Below are 20,356 nucleotides of genomic sequence, written 5' to 3' on the forward strand. Positions count from 1 at the left end.
TTCATTTGAACTGAGGCTTCTGTTCAGTAAAATAAAGGAATTTCCTCAGAGAATGGGAATGCAAAACTAAAGGACTCTCAGAGTTAACCTTTAACTTGAGTAGTTAATCCAATGTTTTGAATACTTAGGATAGGGAAGTTCCAAGTGTTTCAATAAGAACAGGAGAAGGTACATTGCCAAAGTTAAGATGTAGGGTGTTGGCACTTGGAGGAAGTTCAAGTGGAAGTTCTGGGAGAGACTGTTTTGTTGCTGTCTTTGGATAATTCACTCAGACTAGGTCTGCAGTGTACAACAGACTACCCATAAGGAGAAATGAGGAATACAAGCTGTAAATGTATAGGCATAGAATGGCTTTGTTAGAAGTTATGTGTATGCTTGTGGGTTTGTATGCATGGTGGTGGGGAGCAAAAGAGAGACCTGGCTTTACTGAATGAGTTGGAGAGAGAAGGAAGAAATGAAACAGTCTTAACCCTGACAGGGAAAGAGCTGGAAAGAAAGACTGCACTTTGGTCACAACAACCCCATGCAGTGCTACAGGCTTTGGGCAGAGTGGCTTGAAAGCTGTGCAGAGGAAAAGGATCTGGGGGTGTTGATCGACACTTGCCTGAACACGAGCCGGCAGTGTGCCCAGGTGTCCAAGAAGGACTATGGCATCCTGGCTTGTATCAGGAATAGTGTAGCCAGCAGAACCAGGGAGGTGATCATCCCCCCTTACTCTGCTCTGGTGAGGCTGCACCTCGAGTACTGTGTTCAGTTTTGGGCCTCTCACTACAAGAAGGACATCAAGGCCCTGGAGTGTGTCCAGAGAAGGGCTACGAAGCTGGTGAAGGGCCTGGAACACAAGTCCTATGAGGAGGGGCAGAGGGAACTGGGGTTGTTTAGGCTGGAGAAGAAGAAGCTCAGGGGAGACCTTATTGCTCTCTACAACTACCTGAAAGGAAGGTGTGGGGAGCTGGGGGTTGGCCTCTTCTCACAGAAAAGTAGTGATAGGACTAGAGGGAATGGCCTCAAAGTGCACCAGGGGAGGTTTAGGTTAGAAATTACGAGAAATTTATTCTCAGAAAGAGTGGTCAGGCATTGGAACAGGTTGTCCAGGGAAGTGGTGGAGTCACCATCCCTGGGGGTGTTCAAGGAAAGGTTGGACGTGGTGCTTAGGGACATGGTTTAGTGGGTGACATTGGTAGTAGAGTGATGGTTGGACCAGATGATCTTGAAGGTCTTTTCCAACCTTAATGATTCTATTATTCTACTGGGAAAGAATTTCCTCTGCTTCTTTTCCCAAGCAAAAATACCTCTGAGAAAGTGTCTGTTTGATTTAGTTCTCTGAAGATCATTTGGACCCTTGAATCTTTTGACAATAATTTGACAAATGTGATAATACGCCTTTGTTAATTTACCAGACACCACCTTTACCAGACATGAAAAATCTAAGTACAGCATTTCTTTTGTGAAATTAAGAAGATAAGAAATGACTGACAGCCAATTACCTACATTGCTTATAACATTTTTGCCAAATATATATGTGCACCCTCAGCAAGTTTGCAGATGACACCAAGCTCAGTGGTGCAGTCCATACCAAAGAAGGAAGAAATGCCATCCAAAGGGACCTGGACAGGCTGGAGAAGTGGGCCCATGTGAACTGCATGAGGTTCAACAAGTCCAAGTGCAAGGTGTTGCACCTGGGTTGGGGCAATCCCATACAGGAGTACAGACAGGGAGAAGGCTGCTCACTGTAAGCAGCCCTGTGGAGACAGGGGACTTGAGGGTTCTGGTAGACGAAAGGCTCAACATGAGCCAGCAGTGCATGCTTGCAGCCCAGAAGGCCAACTGCATCCTGGGCTGCATCAAAAGAGGAGTGACCAGCAGGTTGAGGGTGGTGATTGTCCCCCTCTGCTCTGCCCTTGTGAGGCCCCACTTGGAGTACTGCGTCCAGGTTTGGGGCCCCCAGCACAAGAAAGATGTGGACCTGTTAGAGCTAGTCCAAAAGAGTGCTACAAAGATGATCAGAGGGCTGGAGCACCTCTCCTATGAAGAAAGGCTGAAAGAGCTGGGGATGTTCAGCCTGGAGAAGAGAAAGCTCCGTGGAGACCTCATTGCGGCCTTTCAATACTTAAAAGGGTCTTATAAAATGATGGAGAAGGACTCTCTACTCGGGTAGATGATGATAGGACAAGGGGGAATGGTCTTAAACTAAAAGAGGACAGATTTAGACTAGACAGGAGGAAATTCTTCACTGTAAGGGTAGCAAGGCACTGGCACAGGTTGCCCAGAGAAGCTGTGGATGCCCCATCCCTGGAAGTGTTCAAGGCCAGGCTGGATGGAGCCTTGGCCATCCTGATCTGGTGGGTGGCATTGCTGTCTATTGCAGGGGGGTTGGAGTTAGGTGATCTTTAAGGTCCTTTCCAACCTGAGCCATTCTATGATTCTATTATAATTTTCTACTACTGTATGACCTTAATCAGGCTAACAGTCATAATTAAGACAGATATATAATAGATATAAGTTTCAGTGGTTTGTGGGGACAGGACAAGGGGCAATGGCCACAAAATGGAGCACAGGAAGTTCCGCACCAACATGCGAAAGAACTTCTTCACGGTGAGGGTGACTGAGCACTGGAACAGGCTGCCCAGGGAGGTTGTGGAGTCTCCGTCTCTGGAGATATTCAAGGCCTGTCTGAACGCCTACCTGGGCAACCTGCTTCAGGCAACCTGCTTTGGCAGGGGGGTTGGACCCGATGATCTCTTGAGGTCCCTTCCAACCCCTACAATTCTGTGATTCTGTGATAAGTAAATAACCCCCGACTTTCCTGAATAATAAATGCAAAACAGATTTTTTTCAGATCCCATTTCCTAGGCAAAGTTTTAATGCAAAAGGGCTGATATTTTCTTTTCTCTATTTACCCATAGTATCTATGAATTACCAGTGTATGGTTTGATTAGTGTATTGTGATGAAACTCTACAGTTATTTTTGCAAAGTTATTGTTTAGAAGAAAAACTAGTTCAAATTCAGAAAATAAATCTTAGGAAAATAAAGCTGTTGATACCAATTTTCAGACCCATGAACCAGATTCAGAACAAAGCAAAAAAGAATCTACTACAAACCTAGTGTGCAAACCTGACAAGGACTTGCACAGAGGTCACTGTATTATCACAGAGACGGTATGATTAACATAAACATACTGATAATAATTTTTGACCTTTTTTTTTATGGAAAAAAAAAAGTTATGTAACTCAGTAGTAGTCCATTTTTATTAATCAGATTAAAAAAGCAGCACAACATAAATGCAAGTTAGAACTGAAACAATCTCACAACAGAATAATGGAAAAATTAACCAGCAGAATCTGTTTTATCTCAGTATTGTGTTCTTCCTAATATCTGCAGTATGACTCCACTGGTAAAAAATAGTTCTGAAATTTGACCTGCATCCAAGTCAAAATGCAGGTGAAGAAATCAAGAGTGTCTTCAATTGTGTTTAATGTTCACTGTGATGTTTGCCAGATTAAAAACGTGGGTTTTGGTACATCTGGATAGTACAGAAAGAGGGACAGCAACAGCTGCAAAAATTTAAAATGTATTATGAACCATAACTTTTTGTCCTGGATTTCTAAACTTTCTGCCTTTGGCCCTGTCCTTTCCTTCCTGTGAATAGTGAATAAACAAAAAACAAATTTTGTACTGTAGAATTCTCAGTGAATCATATTTGTTAATCAGTTATCTTAAATGAATCTTCATTAATCCACAAAAAGAACATTATTTACAGAAAGAGTAATTTTATCCAGAAATGCAAAATTATGCAAAGTATTCATAGTTTACAGAACAGTTTTAATATGAAGTTATTTTCTAATTTCATTATCCTTAGTGGGAAAATCATTATGGTATATAATATTTTAACATCAGACTAGTGTATTTGCTAAATGTCATTCCTTATCTTTGGGAACAAATGGATACATTTTATTTTTCCATTGGAAAAAAAAAAAAATATCAGAAATCTGAGTAATGCAATAGCTGGGTTAAGCACAATATGTGAATGTATGCAAAATGTTCAGATTATGACATGAAAGTCATAGTTTTTACACAGTGCTGCTAAGTTTTCAGGTAATCATATCAATAATCAAACACCTTTATAAGGTCTTCTATATATTTTAAAATGCCTACACTTTAGTACTAAGACACCACAGTAATCTTTCATAAATTGACAAGACCATTTATTTGTATATAGTTGCCAAATGCCAGAGACGTCTACACTTCATCAACCTCTTGACAGTGAGCCAAGGAATGAGCAGAGTGACAAGCACTGCCATATTTGGCATTTACTTATTTGATTTGGTAAAACAAGAAAACACCTGCTCTCCTACTGGAACAACAAAATTGGTACATTAACAGCCTAACTAAATAGAATAGTTGCAAGTTAGCAAAGTAATGGTTGAATCCATGTTCTAACATATATAGGACTTTTGAAAAAAAATTTTGTTTTGTATATCATATTTCTGAAGTTTGTATTCCCCTTCACACAAAGTATGTTGTGTATAATTTACTTTATAATTTACTTTAATAGTTGTATTTATAATTTAAAATGTACCAGGAGTTCTCCTAAAATAATGAACTAACAACAATGCCCATGGATGGACAGTTCTGTTGCATGTGCCAGTATATGTTTATCTGAAGAACAAAAGCTGTAGGATTAAATACAAAAACCCTGTGTGAATCTTAAAAGAATCTTATATGGAGTCCACTGACTATGGCTCACAATTAGGCTCAAATGCTAAAAAAATAAATCCAGGGAATTTCAATGTAAGCATCATTCATCAATTCTATTTTCAGTTTCTATTAAATACATTTTCTTACAAAAAAGAATATCTAAATAAACGACTCCAGTAAAAACATTTAAACATGTCTGGTGAAACATGAAATATTTCAATCCAGAACTCTGAAACTCCTCTTTAGCTACCATTCGTTTACCTTATTTTTCCATGTGCCAAATTGCAAAATAATTTTTCAACAGGGATCTCTTGTAGCAATCTACCTCTCTTTCATATAGTGATTAAACGAGCTGCTTGACCATAGTGGATCTGGACAACTTTAATGCTGAGTACTCTTTTCAGTGCTTCATGGAACAGCAAATGAGATAAATACATACTTCCGTGATTTGCTAAGTTGGTGATCTAGCTATGTAAATTAAATATATATATTATACATGTGTATTTCAATACACTACAAGTCATTAAAGAAATTTTTAAAATGCAGTGGCCTAGAGCACTACTGAATACTGAATATTATCATCTGGAATCTGATACCTTTCAACCTGCTAAAACACAAACTATATTACTGGACGAAGGCCAAAATGAAAGACAGAAACAAAAGAAGATAAGGAATATAAAACAATATACTATCAATAACTTTAGGAGAAGTTATTAGATAGGAATTTGAAATTTCACTTGTAAATCAATCAATACAATGATAGAATGGAAGTATGTTCTGTTCCAAGATGTGTCTTTGTTACATGAGGTAGCTTGTCATACAAAGAATGATGTTGTGACATTTGTAATTATGGGGTCGACCAGGAGGACAAAAGCAATGAAGAATCAGTTATCACTCCTACTTAAAACAAAAACAAACAAACAAACAAAAACACTAAAAATTATTTTAAAAGATCATACCATACACGGTAAAACTATTGTGTGCTATCAGAATAAAGAGATAACAGGAAACATTCAGCAATGCAAAAAAGCAAATCTAGAGATTTTTGCATATTGATGTTCTAGTTGATAAAGGATAACCAGATTCCCTCACAATTAGAGGATATGCAGAGACAGCTGCAGGGAAGTATTTCTACTGCATTTCCTTCCAGCCCATTCTGAAAGATTAAGGAGTGTCTATGATATTAATTCCCTTTGACATAAATGGGCGATGACAATAGGCTGCAATGTGTGGGGGTGATGCTTGCCATATGTTTTTTGACACAATTGAAGTAGCTATTTTTGAAACTGGATAAAACAGGAGTTTTACAATGTGACACATGGGATAGAAATGACTCTAGTTACAGCAGTAGTTCTCCCTCTTGGTCTAGATGAACTGTTTACAGGATGTCTTCAAGATATGAACTGGTTAAATGATCAAAACAGGAGCATGTTGGTATCTGTACAGCTCAAGTTTTATGCAACTTTTATCAAGGGAGAATAAAATCAAAAGTACAGATTCTCTTTTGAACATGCCTACCATCATTTGAGTCAGATTTTGAGCTGCCAATTTAGTTTTCCAGAATTTATAAAGATACCTGATAGGCACTTTTGCATTGCCAATGGTGTTGTGCCAATGCAGTCACGATAAAAGATCTCTGAACTGTTTCATTATAAAATGACTGGCTTATGGTCCCAGTGGCTATCTGAGCAAGATCATCAGAGGTCATGCTTCCTTTGCTAATTCCCTTCTTTTCTTAACCAAGCAGCCACCACCTTCCTCTGAACAGAGATATTTTCCTAGAACCAAAAGCATTGTATGAAGTAAGAAAATGCAAACGCTGCCTGAAAATGTAGCCTCTAAGAGTGGCCAGTGTCAGGATTGAGCATGGGGAAGTTTAGAGTAGCAATTAATAAACTGACCTGGGAAGAATTTTTTTCTAATTGCTTATATTCTGACAGAAACATATTTAGATCTTTAAAATTTTATTTTACCTGAAAAATGCTGATGTTTTTACTGGACATTAAAATGGCTAGTCCTTTCTTCCAACCTACCTAAGCATATCACATCTGCATCAATAAGTTAATTATGCTGTGTCATTACTTTTTAATTTCATTGATTATCCTATTCTGTTAGAAAAGTAGACAGTACCTCTGTGTTTTCTCTCTTCCATGGCCTTCTAGCATTTTGCACACATCTACCAAGTCCCTTTCTATCTGACCTCTCTAAAGAACCACAGGCTTCTCAGTCTCTTATTTCCCTACCTCTAAGTACTTTTATTCCCCTAAAAATGGAAACCTCTGTCTACCACTGTTTTTTTTTCTTAAACAGACTAATCAGAACTGTGTCTATGTTATTTAAAACATAGGTGGGTGACTGCTTGAATCTTCATAAACATTAAATTTTCTTAGGTTTCCCAGGAACCATCCATTCAGGTCACCCTAAAATTATCATAGGAAAAAAAATAGTTCAAAAATATTTTTAGGAAGAAAAATGTTTCTAACAAGTGATTCTAACCTATATAAAGATACAGGGCTACATATATATATATATATATATATATTTATTGTAATTCTTTGGTGTGATAGTCTTCATAGTCCAGTGGTAAACTCTTTGAATGGTTTCAGGTGAGTCACTATCTAAGCATTTAAAGTCTTTAAGAGCACATACGAAAACACCCCAAGAAAAAAAAGAACACTACACCACAGTATTTAGGCATTGTTCAGGAATACAATAAATTATACAGCAACTTGTCCTGCCAACATATCTTAAAAAGCTACACAAAGGACCCACAACTAATATCTGTAATGCAATCTGAAGTTCTAAGATAAAGACTGAAAGCAAGGGAAAAACAAGTACATTACGACAAACCTTTTTTCAGCTCCCACTGCTTATAAGATTATAATGGATTTGACTGCCACTGGTATTAGTAATTTCCCAGATGAATCTGTGGGTGGAACAAAAATATAGAAATGAAAACTGAAAGGGCATTGTATGTTTAAAATATCCAACTCCACTTACACACCATAAATTTGATTCAAGCTGTCATCTTTCCGTGCCTCAGTTTTCTCCTTTTTGAAACAAGTCAGAAGACTATGCTCTTTCACTTCTCTTCAACTTCTTTCTTCTTTCTTCTTTCAACTTCTCCTAGTTCTTAGTTCCCTTGTCTTCCTACATTCATATCCTTTTCTGAAGATGAAGAGGGAGAAATCATTATTAAAACTGGTTACTATGAAATATACTTGGTTGTGTACCACTGGTTATACTCCTAAGTGCCATCACTCCAAAGACCATACGCATGCTTGGACACAAGTTCCATATGCACCCATCCTCGGTGATGCAGTAAAGGTCTGTCTTCCTTGACCAGTCACCTAGAATCTCATCTCTTGCTGTCTAACAAACTTCATAACCAAGACAACTACATGACATACCTCCCGAAGTATTTGAATATTAATTAATATTGAAAGGTTATTGATGAGGTACGATAGAAGTAATCTACCTTTCTCATATTCTTAACTTCCTGAAGGTTAAATTTTAAACTCTTTAAACCATAACTCATGAACCAACATGAAAAAATGTATAATGAGTAAATATATAACATTTTATGCTGGTGGTATATGGGAGACTTTTAATTTGTCCTTTTAGACGAAGGTATAAAGATTTCCATTCAAACAATGACACTTCTTACTCCAGACTGTACTACTTAGTTTTAAGTGGCAGAGGTTATCGTGCTGTACTTTGTGAAATATGTTTATGGCATCTATGAGTGAGAACCTGGAGCACAATTCTGCTTTTCTAACCATCTTCAACAGCATCATAGAATTAATAAGTATCCATCTCCTTGGCATAAATTTGGCATAAGACAGGAATGAAAAATTCTTGTAGAGCAGGAATATATAGGACGTGAATCTCTCCGGCAATGCCTAGTCAGCTTGCCACTCTTATTAAAATGCATGTTTGGACTTCTGCTGGAGAGCACTAAATCACAAATATAACTGAATGTGACTTAACTTTTATAAGGTTCACATACAAGACTTGGCAAGTTTAAGCTGTTGGAGTGCTATATAGAAGGAGTACACTGATTCCACAAAAATATAATGCAAAAAAATTATAATTGAGATATGACTGGAATCAAGTAACAGAAGGCAACAACAACAAAAATCTTAAGACTCATACTAGTAGTTACATTCTACAATCAAGTCATGACAGTTTGGAACTGTTATGAGGGGTGGTAAAATTGTTTGAAGAGCCATGGTCAAGAAATGGTAAAGTAAGTCTACACAAAACTGTCAGCCTCACTTGGACTAGAAAGGTTGTGAATGCAAAATGACATCCTATTAATTTTTATACCTTCTATTAGTTGTGGATTGTTTAAGATTTTCTTGTTTTCCTGCTTTTGAGAAAAGTTTTATAATCATCCAGATGTTTTTCATCTAAAGAGTTGATCAGTATTTAAATCATTTATTTGCCTCATTATTCGTCTGACAATTTTCTTAATAAAGGTAACACAGAAATTAGTAGGAAAACGTGACATGGATAGATCACTTATCTACTTCTTGGTGCAGGAAACAGCATTAGCACAAACTTAAGAAGGAAATGATAAAAATACTTGTCAGAGAAGCAAAAAGATATGTAAATGGCAAAGCAAATTCAAGTGTGTCACAGTGACAAAAGATGGTGGGCCTTTTAAAAAAAAATTACAATATCTGAAAGTAACAAAGGGTACTACCCAAACGAGAAGTCCTTTATGCTAAGCTATGTGACAATGTCAGCCTGCGGAGCCACGGAGCGCCTCGCAGAGCCTGTGGCCAGAGGGGAGCCCACCCTGTGCCCTGCACCAGCTGCTTCCAGGCTGAACTGGGGGCCAGTGGCCTCCCTGAGGCCTGCCCAAGGAGGAGCAGAGGGCACGGTGGCCGGTGGCGGCCCGAGTGTGGGGCTCCAAGGGGTGAGTGCCGTGCCCAGGCCCTCCCAAGGCTACCCCAGGGAGCCTCAGCCCCGTGTCCCATGGCTGTGGCCTGGCCATCAGTTGGGCCTGGTGATAAGGAGAGGTGCCAGTGGCCTGCTCACTCCGAGCTGGCATCATATTCTTCTTCACACACTTTATTTCTTACCTTTTCTTTTTGTTTGTTTTTTACCTCTATAGTTTTACCAACTGGTTGCTCAACAGTACGAATAAATGGTGTCATGGTATTTCTTGGAAATGCTTAGTAGTTTTCCATGAGATTAACTGAGGAAACTCCTAAACTAATGTGTTATAATAAGGCATAATAAAAACTATGTTTTCCAAACACTGAACAAAGTGGGCAAGATGAAAGAGACAAAAAGGATGGCCCTAACATTGGTAGCCTGTGTAGTTGGTAGCCTCCACTCAATTTGTACTGAGGGTTTATAGAACATCAAAGAAAATAAGTTAATGGACTAACAGTGATAATAGGAGTTAAAAGAAGAGGGCTGCAAATTAATTGTGTAAAATAGAATGTGGTTAGCTGGCTTGAGTTTCTGGAAATACAGATGTCTTGCCTGGTGGGCAGCTGGCCAACCCACTCCCCTAGGCTTCCTTATAAAGTGGATGTCTACTGCAAAGGGCATCCATTTCAGAAGCTAATGAATGGGATTCAAAGATGGGAAAGTTATTTTTATCTTCAAGAAACATGATTAAATAAACAAGCAAAAAATGCCACTTTGAAAATGGAAAACGAGAAACAGAAATCACTTAGGTACACTCCTGAAGGGTAAAACAGTTCCTCGTCCCTGCATTCTGCCTGTTTCCTGTATATATTGAGAACCATCTCCAGCTGAACATTTGAGATAACTTCTTGCACTTTATTCTAGAGAGCAAAGAGATGAACTAAAGAAGGAACTGGGTCATGTAAAATGGACTTCGTTCATGCAGAAGTGTCAGGGAGGAAACATCTAAGTAGGTTCATAGCTCAGGAAGAAATGAAATTGAAGGATCTCTGGTGAGAGAGTGTGTGATGTCCATCCTGAGCTACCTGGCTGTAATCTGCATGTAAGCTTTAGAATCAAAATTAGTACTCTGGTCTGGACTGAACAGTTATTGAGCATTCAGGCTGTCCACTTTACATTTCAGCAGAGACTCAACAGTTCCCTGCAGCTTTGTCTACTATAAACTTGCTTAGAGACTCAGACACGGAAATGACTAACACTAGAAACAAAATGAAAAAGGTTTAATGAAGAACATCACTTTGAAGATAAATCAGGCTGGACAAAACAGTCTGTTTGTTTGTATTTATATTTACATTTCCAGAATTGTTGCAATATGCTCACCTATGTTCTCTGTGGATCTTGATGGAACTTCCTATAACCACAGCAGATTAATATAGCAAATGCTATCCCCAGCCTGAGTAATTTATTCTTCCTAATGCGTATACACACCATATACAAACTACAGTTTTCAAATGTCAGTCAAAAACAGGAATGAGTCAGGCATTTAATACTCTGGATGATATATGATAATTAAACACCATAATTATAAGAATTTGACATTTAATCTCATTTTGTCACATGGAGACCTTGGCAATGGTTTCTAGAGGCTGTGGGGGTTTGCTGGGCTTGCCTGAACTGATATGGCCGTGAGAAGAAATTCATTCCCTTAGATACAAAGACAACTAGAACTTTAAAGATAAAAGTGCACCCTAAAACTAGACATGAAAGCTCACAAATTCAGGCAGGGAGCAAGTGCTGAATCTCCTTCTTCCAGTTACCAAAAAAGCATGGCATCTTGCAAAAATTTCCATTTCTGTATGGATATGAGGTATGACCACCACCTTGCTCCCAAGTAAATGCACTGTTAATATAGTATTAAATATTGAAGTCTGTTGAAGGAGCCATCCAAAATCTCTGGAATGTCAGTCTTCAAATACATTAGAAATATCTAGAATCCTTTTGGAGGTACTCTTGTTAACACTTGGTTAGTTAAAACACAGCAGTGCAATGAAGTGTGTGTTAGGGCAGTGGAATAGTGAAGACACACAGGGACACATCAAAAACACAGACAGAACAAGCAAGGCCCCTGAAACAGATTGTTCCTCCGACACATATGGCTGGCAGTAAAAGGGCTTCATTTCTTAGCATCTTAATCATAGGCTTTGTCTGGCGGCCTTTCAGAAGTGTTGCTGCAATTACCTTTTTTTCTTGTAAGCTACGATTAGTATAATACAAATACAGGTAAATTGCCACGTGACGATACAGTATTTGTCAGGATTTCATCCAGATTTCTGAGAAAGGCAGTATTACTGCACACTTGGATGAACACCTGCAATAATTACAAAGGACACAGTAAACAGCGGGGTAGCAGAACACCATTATAAAGTGTACCTCTACTTGTTATGGAACAGGAAGCTAAAAAGAAGGAGGGAAAGAAGACACAAGAAACAGAGGAAGAAAAAGGACAGATTAGGCCATGTGTTGACTGAGAAAATATAACATGGAATCATGGTGCAGAAACAAAATTTTTAGATGCTAACAATGACTGTATCAAGGAGCAACTAGTTAGGTAGTATAGAAGAGGACAAACAATCTTCATTGTGGTTCAAGCAGCACACGGGTCCTGTTTCAGAATTCTAGCGCTGAAGAATTGCATTGCAACAGTGACTATAACTTCCCCTGAAATTATATCCTTGCCAAGAAAAAATAAAATGCACAAAGGCCCCAAATTCACCAGATCTGTGTTCAACACAATAAAACACATAACAAGGAAGCCTATCAAAGACCAAGATGGATAGGAGACCTAAAATAGCTAGGTTCTTGCAGCTGGTAATTGCTGAAAAATTCCATGTTAGAGAGAGCAAGGAAATTTATACCACCAATCAAGAATGACCTAAGAAAAGCAGAACTGAAGCTGGCACAGCTAGACAGCAGGAATAAGGCAAGCTACTAGAAGTCATCCTCTGAAAAGCTGAAGTTATGTCCAAACATATAAAACAAAAACAAAACCACCACCAACAAAAAATCATACGCATAACAAGCCTACCCAAACAGAATCTGCAGGAAAATAAAATAGTAGGATACTATCTCTCACACTTATCTGGAACAGCAAGCCTGTCAAGAGTCTAAATCTTGATGAGAAAAAGATCACTGCAAGAAGATAAAGCTGTATCAGGCAGCCAAAATGAGTTGTCATCTCCCTGCGCTGTGGAAGAGGTATGAGAGGTTCCTCTGCTGGAACTCTTTGCAAGGGGTGAATAGGAGGGTTCTGCATGAACAGCAACAAAGCACCAGGTCCAAATGGCACTCAACCCTAAGCTCTAGAGGAACTCAGTGATGAAAGTGCTGAATTATTAACTCTCTTAAAACTAACTTTGGGCCTGAGGACACGAACTTTGGAAATAAGATATCTATTTTTAATAATTTGAGGGGAGATCTGTAGATCTACAGGCTTGTAAGTCTGTATCAGACTTAGAGGTTGTTATCAGACAATCTGAGAAACTGTAATAAAGCACAGAATCAGTGACCATATTGGTAAATATCACTTCTGGGGTGTCCTGAATCTTCTCATTTTTAATGTTACTCCTGGGAGTTTTGGAGTCTCCTAATGAATTTGTCAAAATTGGTAGCATTCACAAGCCTGTGGGTAAAGATTTGTTGAAAGCATTTATATGTTTTTCTGAAACACAGTCAATAAGGTATCTTGTCAAAGACTCTTACGGAAACTAAGGAGCCTTGAAGTAAGATGGATGGTCTGTGTTTTGATAAATAGCTGATTTCAAATTAGGAAAGAGAATAGAACTAAGTGGTCTGTTTGCACAATGAAAAGAGATCCTCAGTGGACTCTCAAGTTGGACGACTGTTTGTGCATCTCAAAAGGGATCCAGTAGAACTACAGCAGCACAAGGATGTGTGGAACAGCATCCATAGGTGAAAGGAGTTCACTACAATTCTTCTGCTTGGGAAAGAGGCAAGCGATCTAGTGAGAGTCTAGATACCAACCATAACAGTCATAATGTCATAAAGAGTTTGTGTTTTCCTGTATTTCATACTGGGTATCAAGTGAACGCTATGGAGTATCCACTGAAGATGGCAAATGGCAGATTGCAAGCAAAAAGGGATGCTTAGATGTGGAAATCCCTGCCAAAGGACGTTGCAGAAAGTTAACATTTTAATATCAGGAGGAAAAACAGACAAGTTCATGGAAGAGAAAGCACCTCTGCCTTGCCTAATCCCTTAGTCACAATGTCTTGGAGGCTGGGAAGGTACCTGCAAGACCAATGCTTGCACTGCTCTTAGTCTTTCCTTGGTGGCCACTGCTTCAGGCTGGTGACTGGACTAAATGAACTCTTTATCTGACCCACTACAGTTCTTCTGTTTTGGTGTTCTTATGTTTTAGGTTCATAGGATGTTAGACTCCTTAGTAATGCTGACAGCCATGCCAACGGGCCATTCAGTCCTCCAGCCCTCCAGTCAGAAGGGTTTATCTGGTGACAAGTTGCATCTCTGGTAATAGTAAGCCAATTCCATCTGGTATTCCTTCTGTGTGTGTGTGTGTGTATTATATATGTCTACATAAATAATAATCTAATGTTCTTTAGTTTCTAAACTACCAAAACCTAATTTGGAACTTTCACTAGTGCTTTTACATCTTTGACAGGACACTGAAACCCTCCACAGTTCCTCCCTCCACACTTTGTAAATAGTAATAATATTTGGTGGTAAATAATCTTACCTAGTATTACAGTAATTTATTCCTTGCTTTTATTTAATGTGTTGGTTTTGTTTTGTTCACCAATGACACCCAGACTCTACTATGTTAGTGCTTCAAATAGTGCTATGCCATGAAATGTTTACTTGAGAGCTTAATGTGAATATCCTTCACAATTTTTTTCTTCAAAGTGTATTTTTTGGAATCAATGACACTTGACTTAGCAGTCTGATCAGGGAGTGCATGCCTTCTATTCCCACTTACTGTTGCAGATTCCCTCACCTTTCTCACAGGTGATGTGAAGTCCCAGGACCTTTATGAAGACTTGGTCCATTTACTCGTGTGTTTCCTGTATAACGGTATTTAATCTCTTCCATGCTTTCAGTTCTGAGTGGTCTGTATTTTCTTTATTGATCTTCTTTCTGTTCTTGGGTCCTCTGTTTCCTTGTCTTTTGTTGGGACTGTGGTGGTATCCCCATGTCTTTGCTTCCTTCACAGCCAGTATTCATCATCATCTCACATCACATGTGAGGGGTGCACACAACAAACTTCATTTGCTATGAACGCCGTAGCCTGTCATTTCCTCTAATTCCCATAAGGGTCTCCCTCATGCGGATTCATGTGCCCCTACTCCTTTCTCATTAGGATGATGTACTCTTCTCTCCTATGGCTTTTCTATGCCCCATTTTCTTCTCACTTTCCACCCAATTCCCTCTTTCTGCTTCTCAGAAGGAGCCCCTTCTTGAAGCTTGAAAGGCAGGGGCTCCATCTGCCACCTGTTCAACTCAGACCAGTGGTTTGGCTGCCCTCAGTGTGACTGAGACCCACAATCCCTCAATTCTGGGAATGTAGAATTGCAGGACTAGCTAAAAGTTCAAGCAATCCTTTACAAGACAGAGGAGGAACTGGCATTTAGCAGGCTGTAGGCCTTGCAAGTGTAGCCCGTACATATCTAAACATACCCACAGAAAACTGATTTAAAATAGTTAAGTGTCATAATATAACCCCATTGTACCTATGAGTATGGGAGCTAGTAGAAGCTGCTCAACTCCTTTTTTGTTATTAATACAGAGAATTGATGGAAATCACTAATGACCATTTCCAAATCTATATTGCTTCCAAGCCCCTTACCAGAGGATAAATTTTCTGCAGGTGTGGATCACTCAGTGTTTATGTCTGCTTATGCAAAACATATGCTGGAGGATTTTCTTTTCAACTATTCAAGTGCTGTTTGCTCTCCATTCTGATGTCCTTTATTCTGACTTTTTATCACCCACTGTTTTTCAAGTTCTTGCCTATTGGCCAAAGCCAAAATTGCCCCATGGTTTAACCTTTTACTTTCCAGTTCTCTGATTTTCATGTTTGTGCTTTACACTCTGAAAATTTCCCAAACTGTTTCTTGTAATGTTAGTCTCTAGAGCTTTGGAGTCTATTAAGAAACATCTCAAAAAAAAAAAATGAGGTGTATGATTTCTGTTCTTTTGTAGAATAGTGTTTGAATAGGAAACACTCACAAAAGGACCAGTGTACCCATCTTTTCAACCTACTGAAGTGTCCTCAACTCTTTTAGGCACTCATCTATAAAACTGAAAAGCTTCTTCCTCTAAGTAATTGTTGTTAAGAAAGAAAAGCAAGCTTTGTTTTAAAACTCCAGTCCTTTTTTATTGGATTATGTCACCAAATTTGTTGTGAATTCAAGTAAAACATTAGAGATATGGTGAGCTACAAAACGAATGTTGGCCATCAGACTTTGCTAGGCAGAAAGGAAAAACATTAAAAAAAAAAAGCATACAAACAAATAAAAAAAAAAAACAGGAAAAAAATTGACTGGAACCAAGAAATACAAACCAAAATGTTTGTGAAGTAAACTGATGCCACTGCTTGACGGCACTAAGTTAAGTAAATGTTTTGAATGTTAGCTGAATGATTTTTAATTACTAAAGAAGGTGCTTTTTGGTGTGTGTGGGGGGGTGGACAATGGTCAATGATGACACTGTTGCCTAACTCTTCCACTATTCTGTAAGCTATTACCTTCAAGAATAAGGAAAATAACAATAAATGATGAGTTGGCTGGTCTGTTAATTTCTTACTGTGGAAGCAGGAGGATTTTGTGTAACTGAGATTCGTTCGCCTTTCAGTCTCAGAAGTAACTTAATGGATTATCCAGACACCTGCACTCGACTGAGGCACGAGAAAAGGTCAGAAAGGTTGCATTTTTAAAAAAATTAAAGAAGGAGTACTCTTTTAGGGAAAGAATACCTTTGAAGAGAGTAGGGGGAAAGGCTCGCAGGACAGGACACATGAGAGGACATTACCGACACCAAACTACGCAGGGAGAAGCGCGTTACGTGAACAATTTCACAGTGCCCTCGGAGGCTGGGCGGCGAAAGGTGCACTTCAGCGCTCATCTCCCATCTCCGCGCTCGCCCGTCCGAGCCCCACACCCTCCCACACCCTCCCGCCTTCAGCGAGCCGCCGGAGACCGAGAGGAGCGAAAAAAAAGCGGGAAAAAAAAGCGAAAAAGGCGAAAAAGCGACGCTGGAGGCAGCGGCAGGCCCGGGGCGTTGGACACCCGCCACCTGCGGCGGGCCGCTCCTGAGGCGGCTGCAGGGCCGCCGGGCTCCTCTCGCGAGACGCGGCCCCGGCCGGGCGGGCTCCGTGCGGCTGCCTCGGGCCGGGGGGACGCGGCCCCGCGCTCCGGTGCCGGTGGGGGCGGATGCGGCGCCCTCCGCCGCCGCTGACGGCCGGGAGGAGCCGGCAGCCGCCGCCCTGCCCGCCGGCGCTCCGCGGGGCCGCGCCTACCGAGGGCGGGCGGAGCCTGGCGGTGCCGGCGGCCTCCCCGCCGAGCCGCGAAGCGAGCGGGCGCGGCCGGGCCGCTTCGCCTTACAGTTCCTAACCGCCACCGCCAACACCGCCACCGCCCGCCCCTCCTCCCCGGCCGGGATCTCCCGGCGCCGCTTCCTTCCCGGCGCCCCCGCGGGGCCCGCGCGGCGCTGTCGGGGCGGCGGGGAGGCGCCGCCGCGTAACGGGCGCGATCGGGGCGAGGAGAGGAGGGAGGAGGAGGAGGAGGGAGGCGAGCGGCGGCAGGAAGGCGGGGAGCGGCGGGCAGGGAGGGAGGGAGGGAGGGAGAGGGAGAGGAAGGGGGCGGCGGCGGCGGCGGGGGTCGGGCGGGGGGCGGCGGCCGGCCCGGCGGCATCATCACCTGGCGCTGCGGCGGGGCGGCGCCTGGCGTTGTCTGCGGCGCGCTGCAGCCGCCGGCGCTGGTTGGCGGCTTAAAGCAGCGGAGCCGCCGCCGCGAGGGGCGGTCAGAGCAGACGGGGCCGCTGCCGAGCGTAGTGCTCGCCCGCGGGCAGCCATGGAGGGGAAGCAGCAGCAGCCCGGCCTCGCCGAGCTGAAGGTGCCGGGGGCAGTGGGTGAGGATCAGCGCTGCGAAGAGGGGAAGGATGCGGGCACGGCCGGCGGCGATGCGCTGGGCAGACCGCTGGGACCCACGCCGAGCCAGAGCCGCTTCCAGGTGGACCTGGTGGCCGAGGCCGCCGGGCGCCCGGTCGAGGCGCCCCGCAAGGCGAGCGGGGAAGGCGGCGCGGCGGGGAAGGGCGGCGAGGAAGCCAAGGGCCGCTTTCGGGTGAACTTCGTGGACCCGTCGGCCGGCGACGAGAGCCCCGGCGAGCCCGGCGGCGGCAGCTCGGAGGGCGCCAACGTCAGCTTCCAGAACGGCGGCGACACGGTGCTGAGTGAGGGCAGCCTGCACTCGGGCGGCCACCACCACTACTACTACGACACCCACACCAACACCTACTACCTGCGCACCTTCGGCCACAACACCATGGACGCCGTGCCCCGCATCGACCACTACCGGCACACGGCCGCCGACCTGGGCGAGAAGCTCATCCGGCCCAGCCTGGCCGAGCTGCACGACGAGCTGGACAAGGTGAGAGAGGGGGCTTGCCCCCAGTACCCTACACCTCACACCGCACCGCCGACCCTCCACGGCCACCCCTCGGCCTCCTGGCGGCGCTGCTCCCAGGAGCTGGAGGGCAGCCGGCTGCGGGTGCCAGCCAAAGGGATCCCTTCCTCTAGCTCCCCCCTCCTTTTATTTTATTTTTATTTTTTCCTTCTCCCTCCGTGCCGCAGTGGGTATTCCCCCCAGCGGGCGCCAGGATGGGGAGGGAGCTGCGAGCGATGGAAGCGGTGCTAAAAAAGGAGGAGGAGGCGGCAACGCGCGCGTCACCCTGATTCTTGTGGCCCCTGCTTTCTGGGGCTGCTCCTCGTTTTGGGGAGGGGAGCGGGGACTGCCGGCCCAGGGGGGGCACCCTGCACCACGGGGGGGTGCTCAGGAGGTTTGGGAGCCCTGCACTCCCGGTTACAGCCGCCCTGCGAAGCCCGTTTGCGCTGCAGGCTGGCACTGCTGAAGGACAGGCTGCGGGCAAGCTGCACCCGATGTGGTTTTGGGGTCATGTGGCGGGGGGAGCCAAGTTAAACCATCGCAGTGCTGCTTTCTTGCAGCATCTGGGTGCTTTGTCGCGCACTAATAAGTACACGTTTCAGCGGGTCTTTCTGCTGGTGTAGGGAAACGAGGGAACATGTGGGCCACATCCTAATGAGGCGAGGAATGCTCTGCTTCCAGAACTCTTTCCGTCCTGCCTCTCGCTCCTTGTAGGTGGAAGCCCATGGGAAAATGTCTTCTGAGACCCTTCGCACCATTGTTAAGCAGCTTAGTGCATGTGTACTGATTTAGGATTTTTATTTTTGGTGATTATTTAGCTGTGTTTCTTTTTTTTTTTTCTTGAAACAGTGGCTCTTTATCTGTTCTGATAAAGGTGATTGTTGCAGGAAAGCATCTCTATGGCACAATTAAGATTAGATATCAGAGTAATTACGAGCAGTAACAGTGAATTACTGTTGCCTCTTAGGTTCTCTCATGACTGAGTTATATGAAAGTCTTTAGTCTGGTTCTGAGCTGGTGTGGAATGGAAGTGGATGTCTTGTGCATGGGGTTAGAGATGCTGTAAAAAAGCCATGTGATCTGTGCAGAAACAGTGTATGTTTCAAATTTCTGACACCTGGTTCCTAACTGGATGAGAAGGAGTAGAAGGGAGAAGTTCATTAGATACTCTGTTCAGTAAGTAAAACATAACCTGAAATTCTGAGCTTGGCAAATACTTATTCAGTGTGTTTACACAATAGCAGTCAAGGAAGCTCTTTATGATACCATTAAGACATTTTGGTGCACAACCTGACTTAGTCTGGAACTGCACTTTCTGTAAGTGTCTATATAAGTCTATAATTTCTTTGTATTTAATTTAAAGGATGGCAAGCAATTTTCTTGGTGGGTTGTAGCAAAGAGGAGCTGTGGACAACGTAATTATTCATTCTCAAAATCATTCTCAAAACAATTATGTTGTAAGCGTTATTTAACTTAAAGTATTAATTTCTAAAATGTCCTTAATTTAATATGCAGTATGGATAGGTGTCTAAGTGAAGAAGGGATTTTTAAAAATAAGTGATTTCCCCCACCCCCACTTCTTAGAAACTTGAAAAGTTAAACCCTTTCCTTAGCTGTGGGTTTTTGTACTAGCTTACCTGTACAGCATGTATGTCAAAGGCTTAGCAGGGCAGCTAGTATAAACATCCTAGTCCCATTGAATAAAACTTAGACTAAGTAAAGACCTATTGTTACATCCACAAAATGCTTGTTTTTGTGTGGGAACTGTTGTTGGGTTTCTGTCCTGATCAGCTTCTTGATCCAGTGCATCAAGGTGGGCATTTATTTTGCATCACGACTGTTTGAAATGTGTTCACCAGCCATGTGGTTCGTTGCTTTGAATTTAGCTATTTCATCTTGCAGGGTGTTTGCACTGTACTCTAGTTTCAAAGGTAAATGCATGTTGAGAGGCAGAGTTACAGTATTGCTGGTGCTAGTACCAATTAAATAACTCTTTTTCATAGCCTTGTTTACAAGCTTCATATGTCTCCTCATTCTGTTCTCACAGAAAAGGCCAACATGAGGATGATGCAGT

At 42.4% G+C, this 20,356-nt stretch overlaps 1 protein-coding gene and 1 long non-coding RNA gene across 3 annotated transcripts in view; one reads left to right on the forward strand and one right to left on the reverse strand.

Moving 5' to 3' along the window:
* Positions 1 to 6,153: 6,153 nt before the first annotated feature.
* Positions 6,154 to 9,348, reverse strand: LOC106045247 (uncharacterized). The gene is made up of 3 exons (XR_001212673.3): positions 7,704 to 9,348; positions 7,550 to 7,625; positions 6,154 to 6,477 (listed from the first exon to the last, which is right to left on the reverse strand). It is a non-coding gene; the product is annotated as an uncharacterized lncRNA (long non-coding RNA).
* An 8,139-nt stretch (positions 9,349 to 17,487) lies between these two features.
* SLC12A2 (solute carrier family 12 member 2) overlaps positions 17,488 to 20,356 on the forward strand; it is a 62,791-nt gene continuing 59,922 nt past the window's right edge. The window contains exon 1 of one of the 2 annotated variants that reach the window (XM_048050518.2): positions 17,488 to 18,267. In XM_048050518.2, the coding sequence (XP_047906475.1) occupies positions 17,692 to 18,267 (576 nt within the window). In that variant the 5' untranslated portion in view covers positions 17,488 to 17,691. The remainder of the gene's footprint in view (positions 18,268 to 20,356) is intronic. The other variant, XM_013195621.3, reaches the window with a different exon arrangement.

Source organism: Anser cygnoides, chromosome Z (assembly GCF_040182565.1).
Source record: "Anser cygnoides isolate HZ-2024a breed goose chromosome Z, Taihu_goose_T2T_genome, whole genome shotgun sequence".
Lineage (NCBI taxonomy): Eukaryota > Metazoa > Chordata > Aves > Anseriformes > Anatidae > Anser > Anser cygnoides.